Here is a 23305-nt window from a genome sequence, read left to right on the forward strand (position 1 = left end):
AGTGATGTAGACCTAGGTCTACAAAATTTAATTTAGCTCTACAGTGCTACCTTGAAGCCTGGGCCTCCACCCCACAATTTGCAAAAAGCATCAACCACCAAACGCTGGTACAGAGTCATCTACGAAGTCCCTTCCCAAAGTAAGGAATAAGCCTCAAACTTGGAAGGACACAAACAAGAGGCCAGGCAAACAGCTTTCTCCATTTTGCCTAAACAGCCAGCGACACTAGAAGTTCACATATAAAACATGTTTCTTGTTTTACACGCAATACGGCTCTGACAGGTCAACTAACAAACCATAGGCTAGTGGTTTATCAAAAGAAAAAAGCAGGCAAGAGCTACACAGTAAGTTTAAGAGGGCCTCGTTTCATAACCTGGACAGTTGGACCATAAACGTATAACTAGACTAGCTGTACATAATAACATCAGAGCCCAACGGCATGCCCTGGCCATGTGCTCACCACTGAAGTCTCTCAAGCTCCAAAACGTGGTGGCCACATACATATTGCCTATTCAGAATGGTTTCTGACCCAAATCATGCAAGAAAGTGTATGGAGTAGTGCTGATTGGTTACAGCAAAAGACCAGGACCAGGCAAATAATTCAAAAATATGGATAACTGAATGCCTTGCAACCTTTGAATACCTAGTGGAAAAGTACAAAATCCCAAGAAACAGAGGTAGACAACAGATACTACCTCGAGGTATGACTTCAGGCCCTAAGGTTAGGGCCACTGACAGGACACTGTCCAATCCAGCTAGCACAGAAAAAGAAACCACAAAACACAACTGGACATCTAGAGGAATAAACCTAACAATTGGCCTTAACATAAAAAAACAGAAACACTTCAAATTACCTCCTTACCTTCTCTTCCCCATTCTTCCTCCAGAAAAATACAGAAAGAGAGCAAAGTCTGGGGATTTAAACAGAGCTCTAGGAAGTAAAACAACTTTCTGTTCTGTTCATATTTCTGCCACCTCTGTGCCACAGAACCTCAAAGAACACAAATTTCTCAGTTTAAGTCACCTGTAAAACTGGAATGACATTCTCACAATCACAAATGGCTTGAGATCTCAGAACGAAAAGCATTACATGTGCCAAATATCAATACTATTAATAACTCAGCTCACTATAATTCTGGCAAAGGTGTTTGCTATCAAGAGTGACTATGGACCACTGCAAAAGCCAAACAGGTCATATAGCTTAAAATGGTAAACAGTTATCTTTTCAGAAAAGAGAGAAGCAGCCTTTTTTTTGGATAGTTAACTAAGAATCTTATTACATATTTAACATCTAGTTAAACATAGTAATGAACATACGTCCTGTTCTACGTACCTTAATGCTAGTATAAGCCAAACTAAACTGAAACAGTTAAGACCCACTCACTGTCCCATCCTGCTGACTCTGCTAGAAAGGAAATAATATGTGGCAGAGGAGCGAGGAAGGTGGAAGTTTCTTGTATCTACAAGGGTCAGAGCTTCCCTGTGGGACTCCAACTGGTCCAACATTAGTTTATTGCTTGGAGACACAAACCCAAGTACCCGCTTCTCCTGACTAAGAATGGAGTAGTGTATGGACAGAAAACTAATGCAGACAAGGTCCAAGCCTCAAAAAGGTTGGGTGCAAAAATCTTTTTCAGACTCCTTTCTTGAACCTAAATCCCCAAGATTCTTACAAGACAGAATCCTTTTCACAAAAATATTCAAATTATTTTGGTTTAGGTACAGTGTGGGCTGAAAACAAACTTCTAGACTGCAAAAGTTATCACAAACTAGTTGTAATAATCCAGAATTATAGAGCCCAGGCAGCTAATCAAATAAAAGACCAGTATTTGATTTGGGGGAGTTTGCAATTTTAGAAAAATTGGGAGACAAACAGGCAGAAAGGGTCGATATTGTGACGCTATCAGTACTCAGCTAAATTTCATCACAGCAAGAAGTAACAATCCCTCTACTCTCTTTACTGGTAATTATTTCTTCCCTCCTAATTTCATCACATTTAGTAATGATGAAAACAACAGAAGTTTTACAACATGAAACAGCTCACGCCCCTTTAAAACACACAAGACAGAAACAGAGAAAGCAGAAACTATTTGATATGTAATAAAGACTAATCTTCCATTCTGCCACAAGATAACATATTTCTGCACACCAATATAGCATTCTACTTCAGGGAAAGTTAAACAAATCTTTAAAGGCCTAGAGGAACAAAGTCCCTCGGTTTTTAGAGAACAGATGAAGAGACAAGATCCTATTCATACCGCCTTTCCTCAGGAACAATTCAGGGAAAAGCTTTGTTGCCGATTTCCAGACTCCTATAGCTATGAAGTTGATGGAGTGTAAGTGAGGAAGACTTCATTTCTAGGGGAAGTTGTTCTTTTTCACCTGAAAACATTTGTCTCTAATTCAACTAGAAGGGCTAAATTCTAAGAGGATTAAGTAAGAAAACAGTGAAGGTCAGCAACAATGTACCAGACAGTGAATAATTTTTCTAATTAGATAGTTGGAGCACAGTTGAAAGGAAGAGTTTATAAGATGACTCATTTAGGAAGTTTGTAATTTAAAAATTTCTCCTGGTTACTAGTGCTTCACCTACTTTTCTCTGCTCAGCATCTAACTGACACTGGATGGAGATGTCATGAAAAGGCCTTTTCAAGAGCACAATTATGACATGGCATTAGCTTACATATAAACTGTGGAAGAAGAGGGGGACTGTAGACAGGCACGCAATCTGCAACACTAAGCTAAAACCTAACTCTCCACAGATAGTAAGTATGTTAAGGCGTGTTTTGACCAAAGCATAAAAAATTTTAAATAATAAAAAGTGTTAGTGAGCAAACTAAAACGTGGGATTATGAACTTGGCTGCAACTTACCACTGGGAGCGTGAGCCAAGTGGCCACAACACGATCAGTGATCCAGCGATACCAGGCCGGCGAGATAAACATCAAAGGTAGAAAAGGACCGAGCATGAATATACTTCCAAAAAAACTTCCCAAGAATAGTGCAAGTACAAAGTATATCCCTTTCCATGACACCATGGCTCTGAAAGAGAAAGTGGGCATTATGTTAGAGAGATAAACTGAAAGTAATTACATAACTCTTCAATCCATAGTCCAGTTTGAAGTAATATTCTTCCTTTTTTTCCCATGGCTAACAACACATGATGACAGTAAACACAACCAAAACATTCTACCTCACAAGCAGCAGTAAGAGAACGACTTTATAAACACAGTGATTTGTAAGACGCATTGGGATATTAAAAGGGTCATAAAAGTATCAGCTACATCATAGTTTCCTCCACTTATTACAATATGTAGTCCTACTCTAAAATCTTCAGCAAGCTATTTATTACAGAAAGGTACAAAGAGTTATATAACAGAACACCAGTTATATTAAACTTTTCAGCCATTATATCTGCCATTGGCAAAGTACTAATGTTAGCATTTTCTGAAGATTGGAGAAATAGAAAAACAAAGTTCCCTTTTTCACAGAATCACTACGGTTGGAAAAGACCTTTAAGATCATCAAGTCCAACCATCAACCCAACCCCACCATGCCCACTAAACTATGTCCCACAGTGCCACATCTACACTTTTTTTGGAACGCCTCCAGGGATGGTGACTCCACCATCTCCCTGGGCAGCCTGTTCCAATGCTTCACCACTCTCTCAGTAAAGACGTTTTTCCCAATATCCAGCCTGAACCTCCCCTGGCACAACTTGAGGCCATTTCCTCTTGTCCTGTCACTCATCACTTGGGAGAAGAGACCAACACCCACCTCACCACAACCTCCTTTCAGGTAATTGTAGAGAGCGATGAGGTCTCCCGTCAGCCTCCTCTTCTCCAGACTGAACAACGCCAGCTCCCTCAGCCGCTCCTCATCAGACTTGTGCTCCAGACCCCCCACCAGCTTCGTCACCCTTCTCTGGACACTCTCCAGCACCTCAACATCCTTCTTGGAGTGAGGGGCCCAAAACTGAACACAGCATTCGAGGTGCGGCCTCACCAGCGCCGAGTACAGGGGCACGATCACCTCCCTACTGCTGCTGGCCACACTGTTTCTGATACAGGCCAGGATGGCGTTGGCCTTCTTGGCCACCTGGGCACACTGCTGGCTCATCTTCAGCCGGCTGTCGACCAACACCCCCAGGTCCCCCTCTGCCAGGCAGCTTTCCAGCCACTCATCCCCAAGCCTATAGCATTTTGTTTCTTCTTGCTAAACCCAGTGTTGCAGAAACTCATCTTCCCCATCTAACAAGGGTCTACATGCCACCTCCTTCAGAAACCACTCAAACCTCGTGAGACTGATCAGCCGTTTCGAACATCAGTTCCCTTTTCATCACAACAGGGCAGGCAAGCAGCAGTGAAGCCTCCTGACTCACCCTCCTTTAGAGAAATTACGACTTTTTGAAGTCTGCTGTACTTCAACTGTCCTTATCAGTTATTTTCCAACATATTCTACCAAAAAGCCAATAGCCTTTGGTTTTTAAGACAGTAGTCTAGACTTGAAATATTTCAGTGTCTGTGCTATCAGCTAGACTCCCTTATTATAAATTAAAATGTACAGCGCACAGAACTTCTTAATGCATTATGGCAGAACACTCAGCAATCCTCCAAGCATTTGTAATAGCTACAAGCTTTCACAATTTAGCGACTACTACCAGCTATGACAAAGCAAATGTGGAAATATCAATTCTCAAAATTAGGGCCTAAAAATAGACTGTTTTCATCTATTTAGGACTCAAGCAATTGTTTATAAAAATCAAAGGTTAAGTAGAAGTCACTTTCCAGTCACTTTACTGAATTCCTTTTTTGACAGGCTATTTTAGAAATTTTAAGAGCTCGGATAGACAGAACTTCAGGACAAGAAAAACAGGAAGCTGGTGTTTTTAATTTTGAAATGAGCAATGGAAAAGTAATCCATTAAGCCTCATGTACTGTAACATACATGATTTATCTCAAGCATGTTTTATGCAGTGTCCATAGCAATAATGTTTAGACAGCAAAGTATTGAAAAAGTCAAGAAATGGCAACGCTAGTGTTGCAGCACATGAATTTGCTTCTGCTACTTCATGTTGACAAGTAACAAGAGTGTAGCTCTACTTTGGGATACTTTTAGGTTTAAACAATTTCCTAAACTGTACATGTTTGGAGGAAGGCCAAGAGAAGAGGCCATGCAAATTTGCTTAATATAAGAAGGATATAGGAAACTGTATTTAGCCTGACTTCTGCAGCACAGCAAAAAAAGTAACACTAAATACAAACGTTTGCCAACAGCTAGATCAGAAAGACTTCAACACAATGAATTCTAACAAATGCACATTATTTACATCTTGGAGCACAGAACCCGCTCTTTCCTGCCTAAAGGAGGAACTAAATAACCATCTGGCTACATATACACGCACTAAGTGAGATCAGTTTTAACACATCGGGCGATCCGTGAAGAGCACTGCACTGGCGAAACACCTCCTTGTATTTGTTACTGCAAACCAGTGTGGGGCAAGTCCAAAAGAAAGGTAGCAGGGGACAAAAGGTGACACCCAGAGGAGGACAGAAACAACAGAAAGGCCAAAGAAAAGCATTAATTGCAGCAAGACTAGAAGAAAAGGCCTTCTCCTGACATATCAGGATTTGAGACCTACTGCAAAAGGCAGTAGAGAGGATTAAAATTTGATGTGCTTGATCTAATCAGGCATTTTTTGAGGAACATGCACAGCAAAACAACTGGAAACATCTAGGGACAGCTTTCGGACACGCAAAACCCACTAGTAGACACAGAACACGAGTTTGTTTAGCTTCAGCCAGCCACTCTGGTCCTCTCCGAGTCTGCTCAGAGCCACTGGCCACCGAGTCAGATGCAGTGATGTTCGCCAGACAGACACCCTAGCTCCAAGCAGCTGCCGGACAACACGGAGGGGCACGTTCCAGTTCCAAATCCTTGACTGCTGCGCACAGGTAACCACAGAGTTAATGAGAGAAGACGCTGCTCCGTCATCCTCCTAGACAAGCAATGTAGGTCACGTATTTACAGGCTGAGATTTTCAGTTTACATTGGTCCAGCCCTCAAATTACAGCACCAGCCAAATATTTAAGAAAAATCTTTTCTGTATTTTATGTGAAAGACTGTCTCATAAACAATTTTATTTTTTTTTTAGATGAAGGTATCTGAGCTATGGCAAAGACATGAGGAAGTTCTGAAGTTTCTCTTCCTCGCCCTGCACCCCAGGAGCATTTTGTTTAACATTACAGTATATACATATATAAGTTATACTGCATTCCACTGGGCTAAATGCTGTGGTGTTTATTTCTAGACACAAAAGATATCATGTGTGTTTTTAATCGATGTCATTGATCACTCTTGCAGGCACATTTTTAAAGTGTGATACATACCATATTTTGCTTATTGCTTATATATAATCCATTATAAATCTTTACACATGTACACATGCATTTATCTAGAATAACAGATAGACTTTGCCTCTGAATTACCTCCACCACAATAAAGGACATACCATGCAAACAGGGACGAGAACAGAAGAACAACTCGCTCTTAATGAATTTGAGCAAAACTGCAAAATAAGAAACCTGTGATAATTTGAAGAACTTGCAGCAGAGTAACCATCCAGCTGGCCTTCTGAAAACAATGCTCAGCAAGCTCATTGTAGTAATAAGGTGAAATTGTTAACAAGCTCAATCCATTTGCAGGTTCACACGGTGGAGTAACAGCCTGGACAATAGGTTACATGATTTAAAATGCATCTGCCTATGCATGTCAGTTGAGAAACATTTACATATATTCTCATTTTAGCCAAAGGTCAAGGATGGGTATTCATCACACAAGCTGCTGGGTGTGTTGGCTGCCAACAACACATGCCCTGGGCTAATGAGCAAAAGTATTTCTCTGTGTGTGTTTAGAGCAGGGAGGGCAGAGAGAAGGCTGAAGCCCCAGGCTGGATTTGACACACTCACCAGACCAGTGCATGCTGAAGCGATGTGCCTTCTCTAACTCAAGCGGTGCCACAGGCAGCCAGCTCCAGCACCTCCTCGGCTAGGAGTATACAGTGCACAAGCTCGGAAGTTGTACAGAGCCAGCTCTGGTCAGACAAAATAATTATCACAACTTTGTCCCCTACTAAAGCTTCAGTCCAGTTTGGGGGTTGCTCTGCCTCTGAAGCAGTACAGTCGCGTTCACACAGTGCTGCAACTTGCCCAACAAATCCTCTTTTGCCTGTCCTTGCTCAGCTCTGTATCCGCCTTTGTCCCTTCCCAATAGCAACCCCTCTCCCGGCCCCGCATCCACATCTCCCATCCCGATGCAGCAATACCCCTCCCATACACACCCCCTCTTCCCCGTGGCCCCTTGCAATACCAGCCTGTTTGGGCAGGTGAAGAGCAGCAGGCTCCCAGCGGCCACACGCCCTGCTGAAACGCCGTAATGCTGAGGACTGCGCGGTTGGCACGCAGGCTCAGCGATCGAGTCCTGCCAGGCCAAGACTCTGCACACTGGCATCAACCCGTGTTGGCACTACGAGGGCTGTTGTACCCAGTTTACCATTGTGTCAGTCACCTGAGGAATTCCCAGACATCTACTACCAAAGACAACAGGGAATTGACTCTTACCATCCTTTTGCATCTCTCAGCCCCTTAAACACCTAGCTTAGAAATGAAGTATCTTTGCAGATACATCAGCCATCCCAAATCTAACATACACATTCAACAAAAGTAGTAACAGCAACAAGTCAATGCAAAATACACGCCTGCAACTTCAAAACACGATTAAAAACAACCTAATCTCAAAGGGAAAGGAGTACTTAGTGAGGAATTGTAAAACGATCTGAAAACAAATGTGAAAAATCTCAAAACAAAGAAAATCAGAGCTGATTCATGTCAGAGATGAGACACCCAAGAAATGAATTAAAGGATTCGACAGGCAGTCTGAGTAACAGAACCCAAGTGTTTTCAAAGTACAGAAGTATTCCTTTACTGCTGCTGACAACTCTCTCTTCCTAATGCAGCAATCACTCTCGACGCTGGATTTCACATGTATCACAGCCTTTATGCATCTTAAAGCCACTTGCCATTTGTGGGTCAGAGCTGTGGGGAGACAGACAAAACTATTTTAAGATCCAGGCCGAAAGCTGCGAACACTGAGAAGGACAGCACCCTCATACCGGGCTTGTAGTTCTTCATCTATTTTGTGGCAGAACTCCAAGTTATTGGGGTACTGTACTTCACATGTTCTCGTTGCCATAGCAGAAGGAAAACATGCTTTGTCTCCAGGTAACGGGAAAGAGTAATTCTTAAAATACAATTTTTGTTTTACATTTCAGTTAATTTTAAAAATTCTTGGCTGCAATGGGACAAATTACTTTCCAAAACAGTTGCATTTTTGTAAATTTTGTATTTATTAGAATATTCTCTTGAAATTATTGCAATATTCTACGCAAACAAAGTGTTTGCATAGTAACATAAAGAAGAGGCACCCTCCTGTGATCAAATTTTGGCTTGTTTTGCTTATCACCTACATGCTTTTATTCAAGGTACAGCTGGAATGACAGACAAACCACAGCTTGTTATGACAATGATTTCAAAAGGTTTTAAACAGCCTGCTCTCTACAAGACTAGTTTTTCCTCACAACTGTTTCTACGGCTTGTAAGTGGGCAAAGGATGCAAAATACGTTTATCTGGTAAGAAACAAGAAAGTTCTAAAATTAAAAGTCTAGAAGTTTCACAGCAGTCAAGACTCACCACACGCTTCACGTTGCCTTAACAGTTCCTGGCTACTTCAAAGTTCTTGTACAAACAGGTTAATTCGTCTCCCAGGTTCAATGTAAAACAAGATCTAACCTACAGTATGGAATTAAGCAATACTACCTGACAAACAGAGCCAGCTGCCTGATAACTAGAGAGATTTTTAAGCACTTAGTGTTATGCAGTCAGCAAATCAGGTTTTATTACGTTACTGAAAAAATAAAGAAATGCTCTTTAACGCCAATAAAACAACATTGTATTATTGCCGGTCAGTATGTTTCCATTCAATCAGCACGGGCAATAAAACGGCATGTTCATTAGTTTTCAAGAACTGAACGGGGAATACTAGGCATTGGGTTCAATTCTTCTTTCAGTCAATTACCAGTGGAAAAGGTGAACGTTATCTTCGATTAAAATCAAGCAGAAACTCACACAGCCAGCCAATGATGCCTTCTCTCTAACAGTTCTGCAAAGAAAGCCAGCGGTTAACTGCGAACTGACTTAATGCTGTGTTTCCTCTAAGCACAGCAAATGAAAGAGGTGAGCTGGAAATTCCAGCTCCCATATTCAATTTTGCATTCTGAAACATAATTTCCAAGTAAGAAGATACAATTTCCACAAGAATTTTAAAAAACTTTCATCTGGGTGAAGTGAATTGGGACTTCCAGGAGATGGGCAAGGGGGGGATTGCCAGCTTCCCAGGTGTCCATTAAACAAGCCGTCAAACAAATGACCCAAACTTTTACTTGTTCACTAATTTTTAAGGTTACTAAACCAAATCACCTAGACAGAAGAGCAGGTAGCTGGACAATCCTTCCCAGCTTGCGAGGCAAATAACGTCGGGGTCTCCGCAACCACCAAGCTAAATCACCGGCCAAGCGACAAAACATCAGCCAGTCAGACAAAGTTTGAGTGGAAATGACACATCCTAGCAGAACGCTGCAAGCCCAACAAATCACCAGGCTTTTCCGTTTCAGCATTTTATGGGGTTTTTTTCCATACCAACATTTCAAAGGAAATTTTTACCAATTCTCGCACTCAGAGCAAGAAACTAGTTTCTATGTAGTACCGCATTTTAAAAAGAAAATTGTTTACAGCAAGCTTTTGTAGACTGACTCAGTTGTATTTCCAGATCTACAACTTACCCCATTCTCTTTGACCACATAACTTCTCACTTGTGCCTCAGTTAAAAGAGCTGCAGAAATAGCAGAGGTTACATGGGAAGCAATGACAGGAAGAAGCTGAATTATTAATTGCACAGATATCCACACTAATCAGTAGCCCACACGATATAGGCAAGAAGCTCCATCAGACTCCACAGACCTCTTTATGGACTACCTTTGATTTCTGATCCTCCTCTTGGGCACTTCAGTATGTTAAGGAACATACAAATATGGCACAGATCACTATCACAGGAAAACGTGTGAAGAAAGAGGCATTTCACCATTAAAACTACTTCCCTTTCATTCAGTTCTTGCATTTAAAGACCTTTAAGAGATTCAACACGGGTATCGTAAAACAATACAGGATAGGGCAACAAAAGATAATTATCATCACAAACCACATCCCTGACCCTCTCTAACACTATAGCAGATATTAGCTTACACATGCACAAAATAAAAAGTACAATACTTAATGAGTAATTTCCGTAAATATTACCGATAAAATATGATTATTGGTGCATCTTACAATTTATTATCTTTTTCATTTGCCAAGACTTAATCTGACTATAATAATTCAATAAAAAAATTTAATAGAATATTTAATTTGCTCTTCTAAGTAATTGTGTCTTTCCAAATGCAGAAAACCTGGCTGAGATTCTTTGCAGTACAGCCTTTAGATACTGTAAGCAGATAATTCAGTCAGGGTACAGACATCAAATCAGTCTGATGCTTTTTCACTCTTGTTTACCTGTATTCTTTCCACTGTTGCTCCAGACAACCGTTAGACCAATAAAGCCTGAATGAGAGCATGAGCTAATGTATTTAAAATAATTTGTAAGAGGGTATCTATCAAGCAATAGCTACAGCTGCTTCCTGAAAAAAAAAAAAATTATTTATGAAATAGTAGCTTGCTTTTATTCCTTACTATATTCAGAAAAATCTAGATGAATTGACAAATTTGAGCTGCTGTAGGAAGAACTGCACAAGAGCTTTTTCTACCAAAAGCTACCTCCTTTTTTTATCATGCATATTGCACAGACACAAATAATTTTGAACTACTTCTTCATGGCTTTCCAAGCAGCCAGTTGTTCTCTGTACTATCCTTCAAGTTACCCTGGCCCCACAAGCCTGTATTAAACAGCAACCAATATAAATAAAAAGAGTGCCCTGGCTAACAAGTCATCAAAAAGAGGTTTGGCAGATGAAGAACAGCTATTGTATTCCCCTATCCCCTGTCTTTAAATAAAACCAGAAAAAAAACCCATAACCTTGCAAGACACATGGAGTAGTGGTCAGTTCTGGAGTTTTATTAGGTATATTATGTAAAACCTGCAGGTCAGCTCTAGGTCCAGTCTACTTTACAAAAAAAAAAGCTACTTGTGGTTGACAGCTGGCAAATCTAAGTCCTCTGGTTTTAAAAGGCTACAACAGACCAAAAAGCTGACCAACTTTGATAGATAACAAGTGAAAGTTATGAAAAACAGAAAAAACATTCCACTTGGTAATTGGAGATGTTACAAACAAACCAATAAATCAATTTTTTTCCCCCTGCGTAAGAGCACCCCGACACTTTCATTCACAGCTATTCTTGGCGGGGAGGGGTGGCCTTTATAATTTCAGAAGTGCCTATTTCACAATCAAATCCTCAGCCGGGGAACAGAAATCAAGAACTCCATGCTGAAGAAGTATAGAGTGTTCAGTGGAGTATCTTAAAATCTCTACCACTGGCATTGAATCAAAAAAAAAAAAAAAAAATCACTCCCTGAGAACTGTGAAAGCTCTTAAAGTTATTGATGTGCACTGCAACAGATCCCGAACGTACAATTTAAAAAAAATGTTGAATTTCCAAGGTTCTAAAAAACTTTGCTGTGTTGACCATTTCCAAGACAAACTCTTGTCTCAGCCTACTTACAGAACAGTACATCACAACTCCCTTCTGTGTAAGGATACATCCACGAAACATCTAATGGCTTTTCTACCCTCACCAAGACAAAATTTTCTCATTGGGTTAAGAACTCAAAAGAAATACAGGAGACATGTACGAGCAGAATTCAAACAGCCTGTTCAACAAGCTATGAAAACCACCCGACCATCACTAAGATGGTAACAGCATGACAGAAAACTTATGCTAACTCATACTATTCTGAAGACTGCAGTTATGAAAATAAAGAGGAGGGGATGTAAAAGCAGACTTTCAGATGCCTAAAACAAGGTACCCAACTTGGAGAAGGTTTCAGTGAGAGCTTTGTACTTGTGACCATCCTTTACAAAAACCTCTCTCTGTTTTAGAACACAATATATTAACCCCAATAATTCCTCCTTTTCCAGTTATGATGTATGCTACAAATGAATCTGATTCTGGAGGGGTAACATTACAGTGTGTTTTGGGTTTGTGTTTTTTTTAACCAAAGCAGATTTTTTTTTTTAAATACCTTTTATACTATGACAGCCATCACCTGTAAAACAACAGCAATTGCTAAACTACTTTATTCCTTTTCTTAGTAGCACGTTACATGCCATAAAACTTCAGCAGGCCCCATGCTAAACATCCCAACAGCAAACTTACTGAAGCCAGTGAGTCTCCACCTAGAATCAACTGCAAGATCAGATTATGGATTTTATCTAGTCTCAGAACTGTTAAAGGGCTGAAAACTAGAGACTTATCTTCATTTCCCTACCATGTAAGTCATTCTGACTAAACCGTACTTATATGGGAGATGGAGAACAGTGCCTACAGATAAATTATGTCACTATTATCTTTATTATTATTAAAAAAAAATACAAGTTGCTATTATCAGTTGCATATAACTCTGCCAAGCCTTTGAGTCTGTGCAACTGCCTCAGGCTTTTTAAAATATATTTCCAAGACAAATATCAAAGGAAAAAAAAAAAAACACATTTGCAAATAACGTTAAAAATGTTCTAGCCACTTAATTGGAAAATTCCATAGAGAACTTGAAATTTTGCAAGGCTGCCTTTGTATCAGGAATACACAGCACTTTGAAGCATACTTACACATCAGCAAATATCACATGTTTATAACAACTTTAAAAGCCACATAAATTGTAGTTTTCTAGTGAGTTATGCTTACAGGCTGGCTGCCTTCCAAGGTAAGCACAGTAGAAACAATAGATCAGTTACCTGGCAGGCTTCGAAGCAAAAGAGGAAAAAATGCAGTAGTTCTGCAGAAAATTTACATTCATTCCCACTAGAAGCAGCAGCAACAGTTTATTTAGACTTGTTCCTTTTCTGGACATGAAATCCTGTTATCAATTGTTATGTTTTGGTGAAGGTGGAACACCCAAAGCAATATAGCCAAAAACTGCACATTGCCAAACTATCATCCCACTACTAACTAATAATATTTCTGCTTCAAGACCTTACAGTAAGAGATTAAGTTCTGCTGTGCTTTTCAAAGCCTTCTAAAGAACAGTCTTCAAATCCCATTTGCATAGCTCACCAGCAGGATCAGTCAACAGCGTATCTGGATATTTCTAAGATTACATTACAAACCAGCGTTAAGAACTGTAGCTTTAACCCCGTCTTCAGCTCTGTAATTCTTTCTTTCCACCAGTTACGAAGGGAAGCTTCTCTTCTGACAGAACTCCAAAGGGACATCCTCAGGGCTTCAAGTCAATGCAGGTCTTCAAAGCCATTTCTAACAGAGCGCTGCATTTCACAGTGTAAACATTTCCTTCACGCATCTGCGTGGTGCTGTGCATAGATGCAAGCTTCGCTTGGGAAGACGCACAGCGGAGTTAGACAATCTGTACTTGAGCTCATAAAGCTCCGGGTCTCAGCAGGGATTCTCAGCCCATGCAGAGCGGCAGGCTGATGCAGATAGGTTGCTTCTCGTTCCAGGGCTACTGAATCCAATGCTATAAAACACACAATATTTTTCTTCAAACTTTAAGTGTTCTCAAAGCCAGAAAATGTTTTACCAAGATAGTATAATAAAGCAACTCATGTTTCTTGTTAAAGCTGAATGGCTTTGGTCCCCCAAACACATAAGATATGAGCGACCGTTTGATTCTTACTTGTAAAGCATTCTGCCTTTAGATGCAAAGGACCCAGTACTATTGACAAATGAATAACAAAATGTTTTGCATGAACTTTTAGCAAGGTCATTTTATCCTACAACAAATTACCAGTATAAGAAGCTAAATAAAGTAATTCAATGCGGAAGCCACCAGGGAAGTTATCTGCCAGTGCTTATGCAATACTTTACTAAGCTGCCAGAAGACAAATGGAAAAAAGCAATATCTAAGACTAAGATTTTGAGCTTTTTAGCTTTGTATTATGTAAAATAGTAGCTCATTTGAAACAGAATCTCACCTTCTAATAAAGTTTGCCAGAACTGAAAGGAGCTTATAAAAAAGAATTAAAAGTGGTTTCATAGGTGTTGTGTTTCCCATCACAAAGACCAAGTCAATGTTACAGTAAGAATGAGTTTCAAGTCAGCTGCAAATACATTCAGCAGTTGCAGATTCATTAGATAGCTTCTATGTGTCTGCCACAGCAGGTCTAGGCAATCCAAGAATAAAGTATCCATGAAATAATTACAGAACAGCAAGTGACCTAGTCAGGGAAATAACCCATTATAGCTATTCAGGGACTACTAGATTTTACACATGTGAGCAATGCTCTAGCTTAACAAGAGCTATTAGGAAAAAAAAAGGGGAGGAAAGAAGGAAAGCCTCACAAGATCTATAGATAAAAGAGCCTCCCAACACACATCTGGGGCATTGTTACAGACTAACTGACTACATCCAGTCTCCGCTGATGTTGCTACAAAAGTGCCTTAAAGGCTGCAAAGTGATAGGGGAAAGGCACAAAAGGACAGAACAACTTTTAAAAGACTGTGATCGTTGAAGCAAAGAATTGTTTGGATAGTTAAGGAAACTACGCTGCTCATACCCTGGGGGTGAGAGGCCAGAAGATAAAAGAATAATACCCTGACCTACAGCAAAACGATCATGGGGAAGATAAAGGAGACAGGTGACAAGGTAGGCATAGTCTAGAGGTGGTTATTTATTGGTATCCCTCTCCTCTTAAAAGAAATTACAATAAAAAAGGAACCTAAGATGAAATGCAATGACTCAATCTTTGCACTAGATAAATCATGTCCAAAAAAGGAATGTATAATCCAGATTTGGCTGTGCAGACCATGCTACCCGAAATACCTAAATCAGCCGTCTTCTCATAGCAGTTTCAGTAGTCATGGAACATGTTTAATACCAGCTGTACCTAGACTTTCCTTTAGGGCCAGACAGATTTAATGATCTAGCAATTTATTATAAGGATATTTTTCCCTTCTCCCCCCACCCCTTGCTACAAGAATTTCTCTTCCAAGAATATCTAGCTTTCTCTCAGTTATTTCCAAGTGGGAACACACGCTGGCATACATTTCCCCTTTTACTAAGTGCCCTGACCTTTCAGGAAAAAGATGTATGAAAACACAGAATTCCTGGAAAGAATCTGCTATTTCTGATTAGCATACTAATATCACGGAAACAGAAGCTAGAGGAACGTATCTTGAAGCTGTAAAATATGGTCACTAATAAGTGAAGTACCTGTGCACCTGGCTAAGGATAGGTATGAGAAAGCACATACATCTTTCTAGTCGCATTTGCAGAATTCCTAAATGCTATCACAGCTCTTGCAATTAATGAGTTCACTGCAATGGGCACTGTGGAGGTGATATTTTTTATCGCGGAAATTCTAGATCACAGACTTGTCAAAAACAAATGCTCATGACATTCCACTTCCCTCTCTTCCTCATCAGTTTGAGGCTTCTCCTTGTGTCTGATGAAAGTAAACACACTGCTGAAACTCTCAGTACTCCCAAATAACCAAAGGACAGTGTATCTTTACATACTGGGACACTTTGCATTCCAAAATACAGCCTCAAGAAAATTAGCCCACTTCTGGCATGACTGCAAGGCACACTGAAGTTCAGGAAAAACGCAAGCACAGCTACAAAGTTGAACACAGAAACGCCAGCATTAAAAATAACAGCATTGACTATGAAATAGTCTTATGTCCCAGAGCTAAGTGACATTTTTCATCCGAGCACGGAACAGACAGCTATCTTATCCTATACTGAGATGTTCAGCTCCGACAATTTTGTTGCCAGCACGACCGTCAAGCAAACAGTTTGATAAACAAGAGCAAGAGTAGCAATGGCAAACGATGCAACACACAGATCGAAGACCTGATATTACACAGTATCACTTGGAATCTATGAAAGCTATGCATTTATGGTAGCATAAGTAAGTACTAACAAAAGCATGGAAACTATTTAGAGAAACTATAGTTACAAGACCTTCATCAAACAAGGAACAGGAAAATTGTTCCAACTCTTTAATAAAATGTTATGAATTAATTAACTAGCAGTTGGGTCAACTTGCCGTCTTTCCCAGAGGCACAACACCAAGACGACATGCAGGGATGCTGCTTTCCAAGCTCATGGGCAGAATGAATAGTATATGAATTTCTATTCTAGTGGAGGCGCCTAATTGAGAAACACTCACTCCTATATATCTTAACTCATACTGACCAGGGTCTTAAACCTAAATTCTCCCCAACAGTACTAAAATAAGAGCCCCGGTGACGCGCAAGGCAAGGGTCCTGCCCTTCGGAGTTCTGACTTCTCTCCTCAGCAGGTCCACCTTGAGCAACGACTGAGGCAATAACACCTCTGAAAAAGTTCAGCTGTGACTGTCAAATTAAAACCTCCTAATTTTGACTTTCATAGGGGAACATATGCGGACACTTCTTTTGAGTGCTTCCACTCTTAACACTAAAGATGATTTCTTGTATGTACTTTGATCTGAATTTATGCAAGAGCACTGTCTTCCCATGAGGGTAGCTCTTAATATGTAGATGGCCTTAAAAGCTCTCCACAGAAATGCACAGAGAATTATACTGTTTTATTTAAAGATTAATAACACTTTTTTCATAGTTCAAATAGAAGATAAATGTTTGCAGCTTCTACTATGGTATCTACAGATGTGCTGTGAGAGAAATCCCAGGCTGTTATAGTATCACTTACACACTTGGATTAACACAAATAACTTAGATTAAGCCCGTAATTTCTCAAGGCTAAAACACATCATTTTTAATTTTATGTGAAGTTGCTTAAAGCTCAAAACTTTCTTCTCACGCAAATCATTTTCACCTGCTCCTGCTGTTGTTGCAGATTAACAGCCAGAGAGAGGACAGAAAGAACCAAAACAACGCAGCAGTGGGAATAAAGGAACATACTATGTCAAAGGGAAAGCCTAGAGCTATTGGAAAGCCCTGTATTACAGCTACGCAAGGCAAAACAACATGCCTTCTAACAAAGGCAATTTGAAGCCAATTACAACCCAGAAGATTAATGTACTGACTCAGGCACATATGAGCCTGAGTTTTCCATTGCCCATCTTTCCCAAGAGCCCTTGTCTAACTCACTGAAGGAGGGGTAAAGCTGGTTGTAAAGAAGTTTTCAAAAGTGCAGTAAGGAGAAGATTTGAAAATGACTTGAGGAAACATGGATTCCTGCTGAGCACAGAGTTTTCAACAACAGCTAAGATTTATTATATTGGAAATTTTTTTCCAACATAGATACAAGCTACAACAACGTGTGTTCCTTTCCAGTTCAGCCACAGCCGAACATTTTATTGAACCATTACAGTAAGAAAAGAAGCTTTCACAACAACTTTTTTTAAAAGACCTCTTTTGGGATCAAACAGATACATTATTAAAGTAATGCTGGTAAGAGGAATCAATCATTGGACTAAGTGATGTCAAAGACCGCTGAGCAATTAAATCTGATGACTAGTTTTGATGTTTTGATGAGAACATCAGAACAGAGTATTCAGAAAAATATACTGAAGACAAATGTTCATGAAACTACGCTTTAAGTCTTCACTTTCCCTCTGCCCTGGATTTGAATATCTCAAGAAATGTAAAAACCTTCTACATCAATATCGAGTAAAGTTTTATGGGCAATGCGTACAGTAATTTCATTTTTAATGAAGATATTACTACCCATACTTACTATTTAATTGAAGTTCTCTTAATTTGTTTGTTTCGGGTTTTTTGCTATAGAGAATGGGCAACAGGAGGAAAAAAGAAGAATAAGTGACATGTTTGTTAGTTTCTGTTGTGAAAGGTAAGCTAGCAATAGTCACCGAAGCCAGCATTTTTAGATCCTCCCCCACCATCACCAGTTTAAGCATATGACAACTTAACAGTCTTTTCAAAGAGTACACTGAAATAACATAGCCCTATAAATTCTGTTTGGAAGCAGCTGGCTGGTCAAATAGCACCTGGGTAGCCCCGCACTAGTCCCAGCATGTGCTGCTCCGATATATTCCCATTAGGCAAAGGATGTGGAGGTAAAGCTGCAGTTGGTGCTTTGAAGGGAATATCATTAGGGGATAAAACCAAAAAATTCAAAGTATCAGGGTTTTTCTACGGAACAACCCATTTTCTAAATAAGTCTCTAACAACATCAGATGAACCTTACCATTAATTTCCTCGCAGAAAGCAAAACACTTTTGTAGACATACTATGGTATTTACAATCAAATAATCTTTATTATTTACAGAAACTATTTGTAAAGCCTCTCCTTGTACATCACATCTGATTCCAGTATTTGCCTTTTTTTTTTAAATTAAAAACTTTGCTCCATAGAACCATCAGCAATTATGCTTGGTGGAATGGGGTAAGAAGTTCACACAAAGCTCTCTCACTGCATAGGCAGTGATGACAGTATTTGTTAAATATGCATTTCCTCACCTTAAAGGTATCTCACTGGAACAGCCTGAGCACAAGAAGAAAAAGTAATGGTCTCTTGGCAGCACATATAAGCTGCCATTATTGTGATGAAACATTAAACCACAAGCAGCTTCCAGAGCGAGACGTGCTTATGTAAAGGAGCACGTTTCTTCACGTGTTTTAGCTTAAATAGACACTGAAGTCAAAAAAGAATTGAAGTCATTTTAAGAACCACCTTCTAAGTCAGCTTACTGTGTTTCCAGAGTAAGGGTTTGGTTGTTCTTTTTTTTTTCCGAATCTTTGAGAGAAAGAGATTAAACTGAAAAGAAATTAGCTGCCTACTGCTTCATACCAGCAAAGTAGTACAGACTCTTTAAAATCCTGGATCAAAACTACCTTATGCAATTTTGAATTTGCCAAGCCTAGTACCAATCCATCAAAGAAGGATTTCCTTCATTTCATTTTGGGCATTTACATAAGCCCCTTAAGTTGGGTCACTGGAATTATTCCCCTTCATTCCCCATCCCATCTCGCTCCATTCAGTAGGCTGATCCTATAATCTAATTTCACAAAAAGAAAACTCCACTTTTTCTACCTATGAAGCAGCAAATATACAGAAAGCTTATTTTCATGGAGGTTTGATCTACAGGGGGTTAATATTTTAGAACATCTGAGTAAAATTTACAATCACAGCAGGAAAAGCTAAAGAGATGCTTAACCTCAGGGATGCCTCACTCTCCTCACATCTTTGCGACATTAAAACCCTCCAAACGCAAACGACCATCCAGGCAATATTTTTTCAGGTTTTTCTTCTGAGAAAAGGGAGGGAAAGAACAAGGTACAGGATGTCCTGGAAGAGCTTCCTGTTATGAATAAAGGTTTTCCTACAAGAACATGCAACTATTGCTGTACATCCACACAGCTTGGCGTTTTGAACAGAGTTTCAGCAAATAATGAAGTTGAGCCCTTTCAAGCTGTTTTAGAGATCAGTTCAAGACCCAGGTTATGAGACTCACTAACATTTACATCTGAAAAGGATAAGAAGTGATGATGAAAATGGTCATTTTTCTCTTTACATACCCAAAGTGACTAAAACACGTGCGGACTCATAACAAATTTCAGCAATAGAAAAAAAACTGTTTGCAAAATGAAGTGCTTCTGCAAAATAGCTGCCTCTTCAGTTTTCTTTTGGTTTGTTCCTGCTGACTTAAACATACAAAAGAATATTCTTCCATCAATGCCACCAGAAGACATTTGGAAAAACTGTCTTAGATTCAAACTGTATTTTAGTGCTCATGGGCTTGTCTTCCTCAAAGTTTAAAGCCAGAGGATACCACTAGATAGTTTAATCAAATGTTTATGGAAGGCTATTCAATTCAGTTCACTTAGCCAACAACAGTTTGTCTAGAACAACCTTCCAAAAGGTTGCCCTCTTTGAAAATACCGTCATGTGGATATCTAATATCTCCCATTATTTTGCTACTGACCCATATTTCGATTTAGCAATTTTGTTTCCATAAAGATAACTGCACACTAACCATGAAACATCAGTCTTCATTTAGATAAACCGGACAAACGTTAATAATATGTCATGAATAGCTAAGTAAAACACATTACAAACACTACTGAATTTGATCAACCAAACATATTTTCCATATAATCATATGTATTCAAAGCCCATCCTAGGCCAGATGCACTCTGGGCAAGCATCGCCATGCCCACTAGAATTTTCCCTTAGCCAGTTCTATTTTCAAAAGAAATAAAAAAGAAGTAACCTATTGATGATCAAACACCGATCAGTCAAAGATTCCCCACTCACTATGCTGCGAGGTTAACCCATTACCCTCTAATAGTCCCAAGGATGTAATCTATTACTAATGCCATGAGTACCCCAACCTCCTGCCCCATACACACTCTTTATTTTTTTTTATATATATATATATATGTGTGTGTGTGTGTGTATGTATATATATGAAGTAATTGTCCATTATTAAGGACTGGTAGCCTATTTAGTACAGTCATTACAGTGGTAATATTTTAAGTGTCACTTTGATTCCAAAAATTTTCTTCCTTTTGTCCTAACAACTATATTCACTGAATAATTTTTCTCCTGACTCAGGAACAACCACTTTTGTCTCCAGTCAAATTACTCATAATTCAGAGTAAACAGTGACCAAGCTGGGAAATTTAGGTTGCCTAGTTTATCAAGGGACTTTCTGAGCATGCATCTAATTCAGAAGAACTTGGCCTTTCAACAAATACTTACAGCTATTCGTACATTCCAAGACAAGAACACAAAACCAGGATTGTAAAAATGAAACACAGCAGCAAGTTTTTGCTCAGGGCTCCTGTCTGGTTGAACAAACAGCTAAATAGCATATATCAGTACTTAGAGGTAGTGATACTCAAAACAAGCTAAGAATTTACACTTTACACATGAAAATGCCTAAATACACCCAAATTGAAAGTGAGCTACAATATATCTACCTATTCCTGGATGGAAAACTCCCTTCATTTTAGAAAGAGGAACTAAGCCAGCATTGCCACAGTCGAGGAAATTGCCACTTTCTCTCAGTATTTGCAAGTTCCTATGATGTAATAGCTGTAGGATAAGTAGAGAAATCTTCCCTGCATTAAATTGAAGTAGGAGAGTGTGGGGGGGTAGTTTTATTTTTAATTATTTTACTTTAATCTTATTTTGGATTTCAGTTTGTTCTTAAGACTTCTTTCCAAGTATCCCAAATTTGTTTCAGATGCAGTAATTCATCCAACTAGAAGAAATTATGCTATCAGTGATATGGAAAGAGCCTAGCTAAGAAGTCAGCTTAATTTTTCTACAAAATAAGCTCCTTTTTTATAAATGATGAAGTTTAACCGTGAAATTTTCTGCGCTGCTTATGAGCAGGACAGGTAGGTATGTTTCTAATTAAAGGCATTCAAAGCTCTCCATCTGGTTGCTCATAAGTTTAGAGAAAAGAAACAGCTAGTTACAGGAAAAGCAGTATGTCTTCACATAAATCAAAGATACTACCAACTGCAGATCAAAACTGAAGTAAAATTGCCTGCAGAGGTTAATTCTAGTATTTAAGCTTTATTTTCCAGCAAATTAGTCATTTAGAATGTAAATCCTTTCATTTGTTTCACTACGGACATCACATGCTTTTTGCAAAGACAGATCTTTTGAATAATACAGTTTATCCAAACCCTGGAAGGGGCTGGGGAAAGGAGGGGAAAAGAGGACAGGCCTTAATTCATTGCGAGGAGCATTCAGATACTTTGGTGATCAGATCATACAAACCTTTATGGAGTAAGATATTCCAAGAAAGGCTGCCAAGATCTTCAAGAGTTTACAATGCTTCACATGCATTGAATTGTTATATTAAACCTTAATCGCATTAGAAGAACATATTGTGGATATTTCTACAAAAGAAGTAAGCTCTATCTTACAGATACTAGAAGAACCTTGAGAGTCTTGATTTTTTTTTTCCCCCTTGTAAGAAAAGTTATATTGTAGAGCTTTAAGCATGTCCATGAGTTTGGTCAGACTAGATATATTCACAGTAAATAAAGTATTTATGGATTCTATAGAACTCATTTTATGAGTGGTAATGACTATACGTTGGTGAAGGACTCTGGCATTCTATCAACCTTTTACATCTCTCACACTAGACAGCATTTCTGTTTCTCCAATAAAAAGGAATTAGTTATGCAAGTTTTCAATCCAGAAAAGAGCTGGCCTTACCACCGTTGATGGTATCAGGTGGCATTTCAGGGAATGAGTTCTAGAGAAGTCTCTATCCAGCAGAAACAGTGTACATCAGCATGAAATGAAAACTGCAAGTCAGAAGCTATGACACCATAACAAATTCCCGCATTGACCTTCTGTCAATACAAGACCTTTGCAACCATCAGTAGACGTCTGCTAAAATAAAACATCCTACTTCCCACCACCTCTTCCCTCACAGTAATACACCTCTGATTAAGATCCATTTGCTTTGGAAGAGCATTCCTTGCTTCCTGTCCTTGCCCATGGGCTGTAAAGAAAAGTTAGAGAAAAGAGGGCATCTGTCCCTATGGAGAATAGACTGCAACGTCCAAGCACTCAGAAGATGCAGAATTACTTCAATACTGAATACCCACCTTTGCAAAATCCACATCACACTGGGCAGGAAAAAGCTACCTACTTGTCTTAAAAAAAAAAAGCCCCAACTATGGACTTAAAGGAATCAAGAAGGAAATGAGTCATGGGGAAAATTTCAGGGAAATTTCACATGAAAAGAAAACCCATGAGCAATTTCATAGAATTTTCCATGCTCAGCCTTCCCCCCCACCCTTTCTTTTTTCTTTCCCAGAGGCTTGATGGAAGAGGACAGGCCTCAAAAGACTTCTATTTATCCTCCTATTAGAGGGAGAACAAACCAGAGAATAGACCACAGTATGCTCTGACGCCCTGAAGATTTGTCTGTTGCATCTTTTTATTCATGGAACAATAAAAAATGTATTGCATCAAGAACTGGCAACAACAAGCATTCAAAGACTCTGAATCAGATTGCCAAAAAAACCCCCAAACACATTAAATAACCATTCCACTTCCAGTTTTTAGACATGCTGTCAGGAAATGAATGG

General features: G+C 39.3%; 1 protein-coding gene across 2 annotated transcripts in view; it reads right to left on the reverse strand.

The window, feature by feature from the left end:
- Window positions 1–23305, reverse strand: part of LCLAT1 (lysocardiolipin acyltransferase 1) — a 121435-nt gene that overhangs the window by 77431 nt on the left and 20699 nt on the right. For both annotated transcript variants that reach the window (XM_059830894.1, XM_059830888.1), the window contains one exon: window positions 2873–3041. In XM_059830894.1, the coding sequence (XP_059686877.1) occupies window positions 2873–3037 (165 nt within the window). In that variant the 5' untranslated portion in view covers window positions 3038–3041. The remainder of the gene's footprint in view (window positions 1–2872; window positions 3042–23305) is intronic.

This window comes from Gavia stellata, chromosome 2, assembly GCF_030936135.1.
Source record: "Gavia stellata isolate bGavSte3 chromosome 2, bGavSte3.hap2, whole genome shotgun sequence".
Lineage (NCBI taxonomy): Eukaryota > Metazoa > Chordata > Aves > Gaviiformes > Gaviidae > Gavia > Gavia stellata.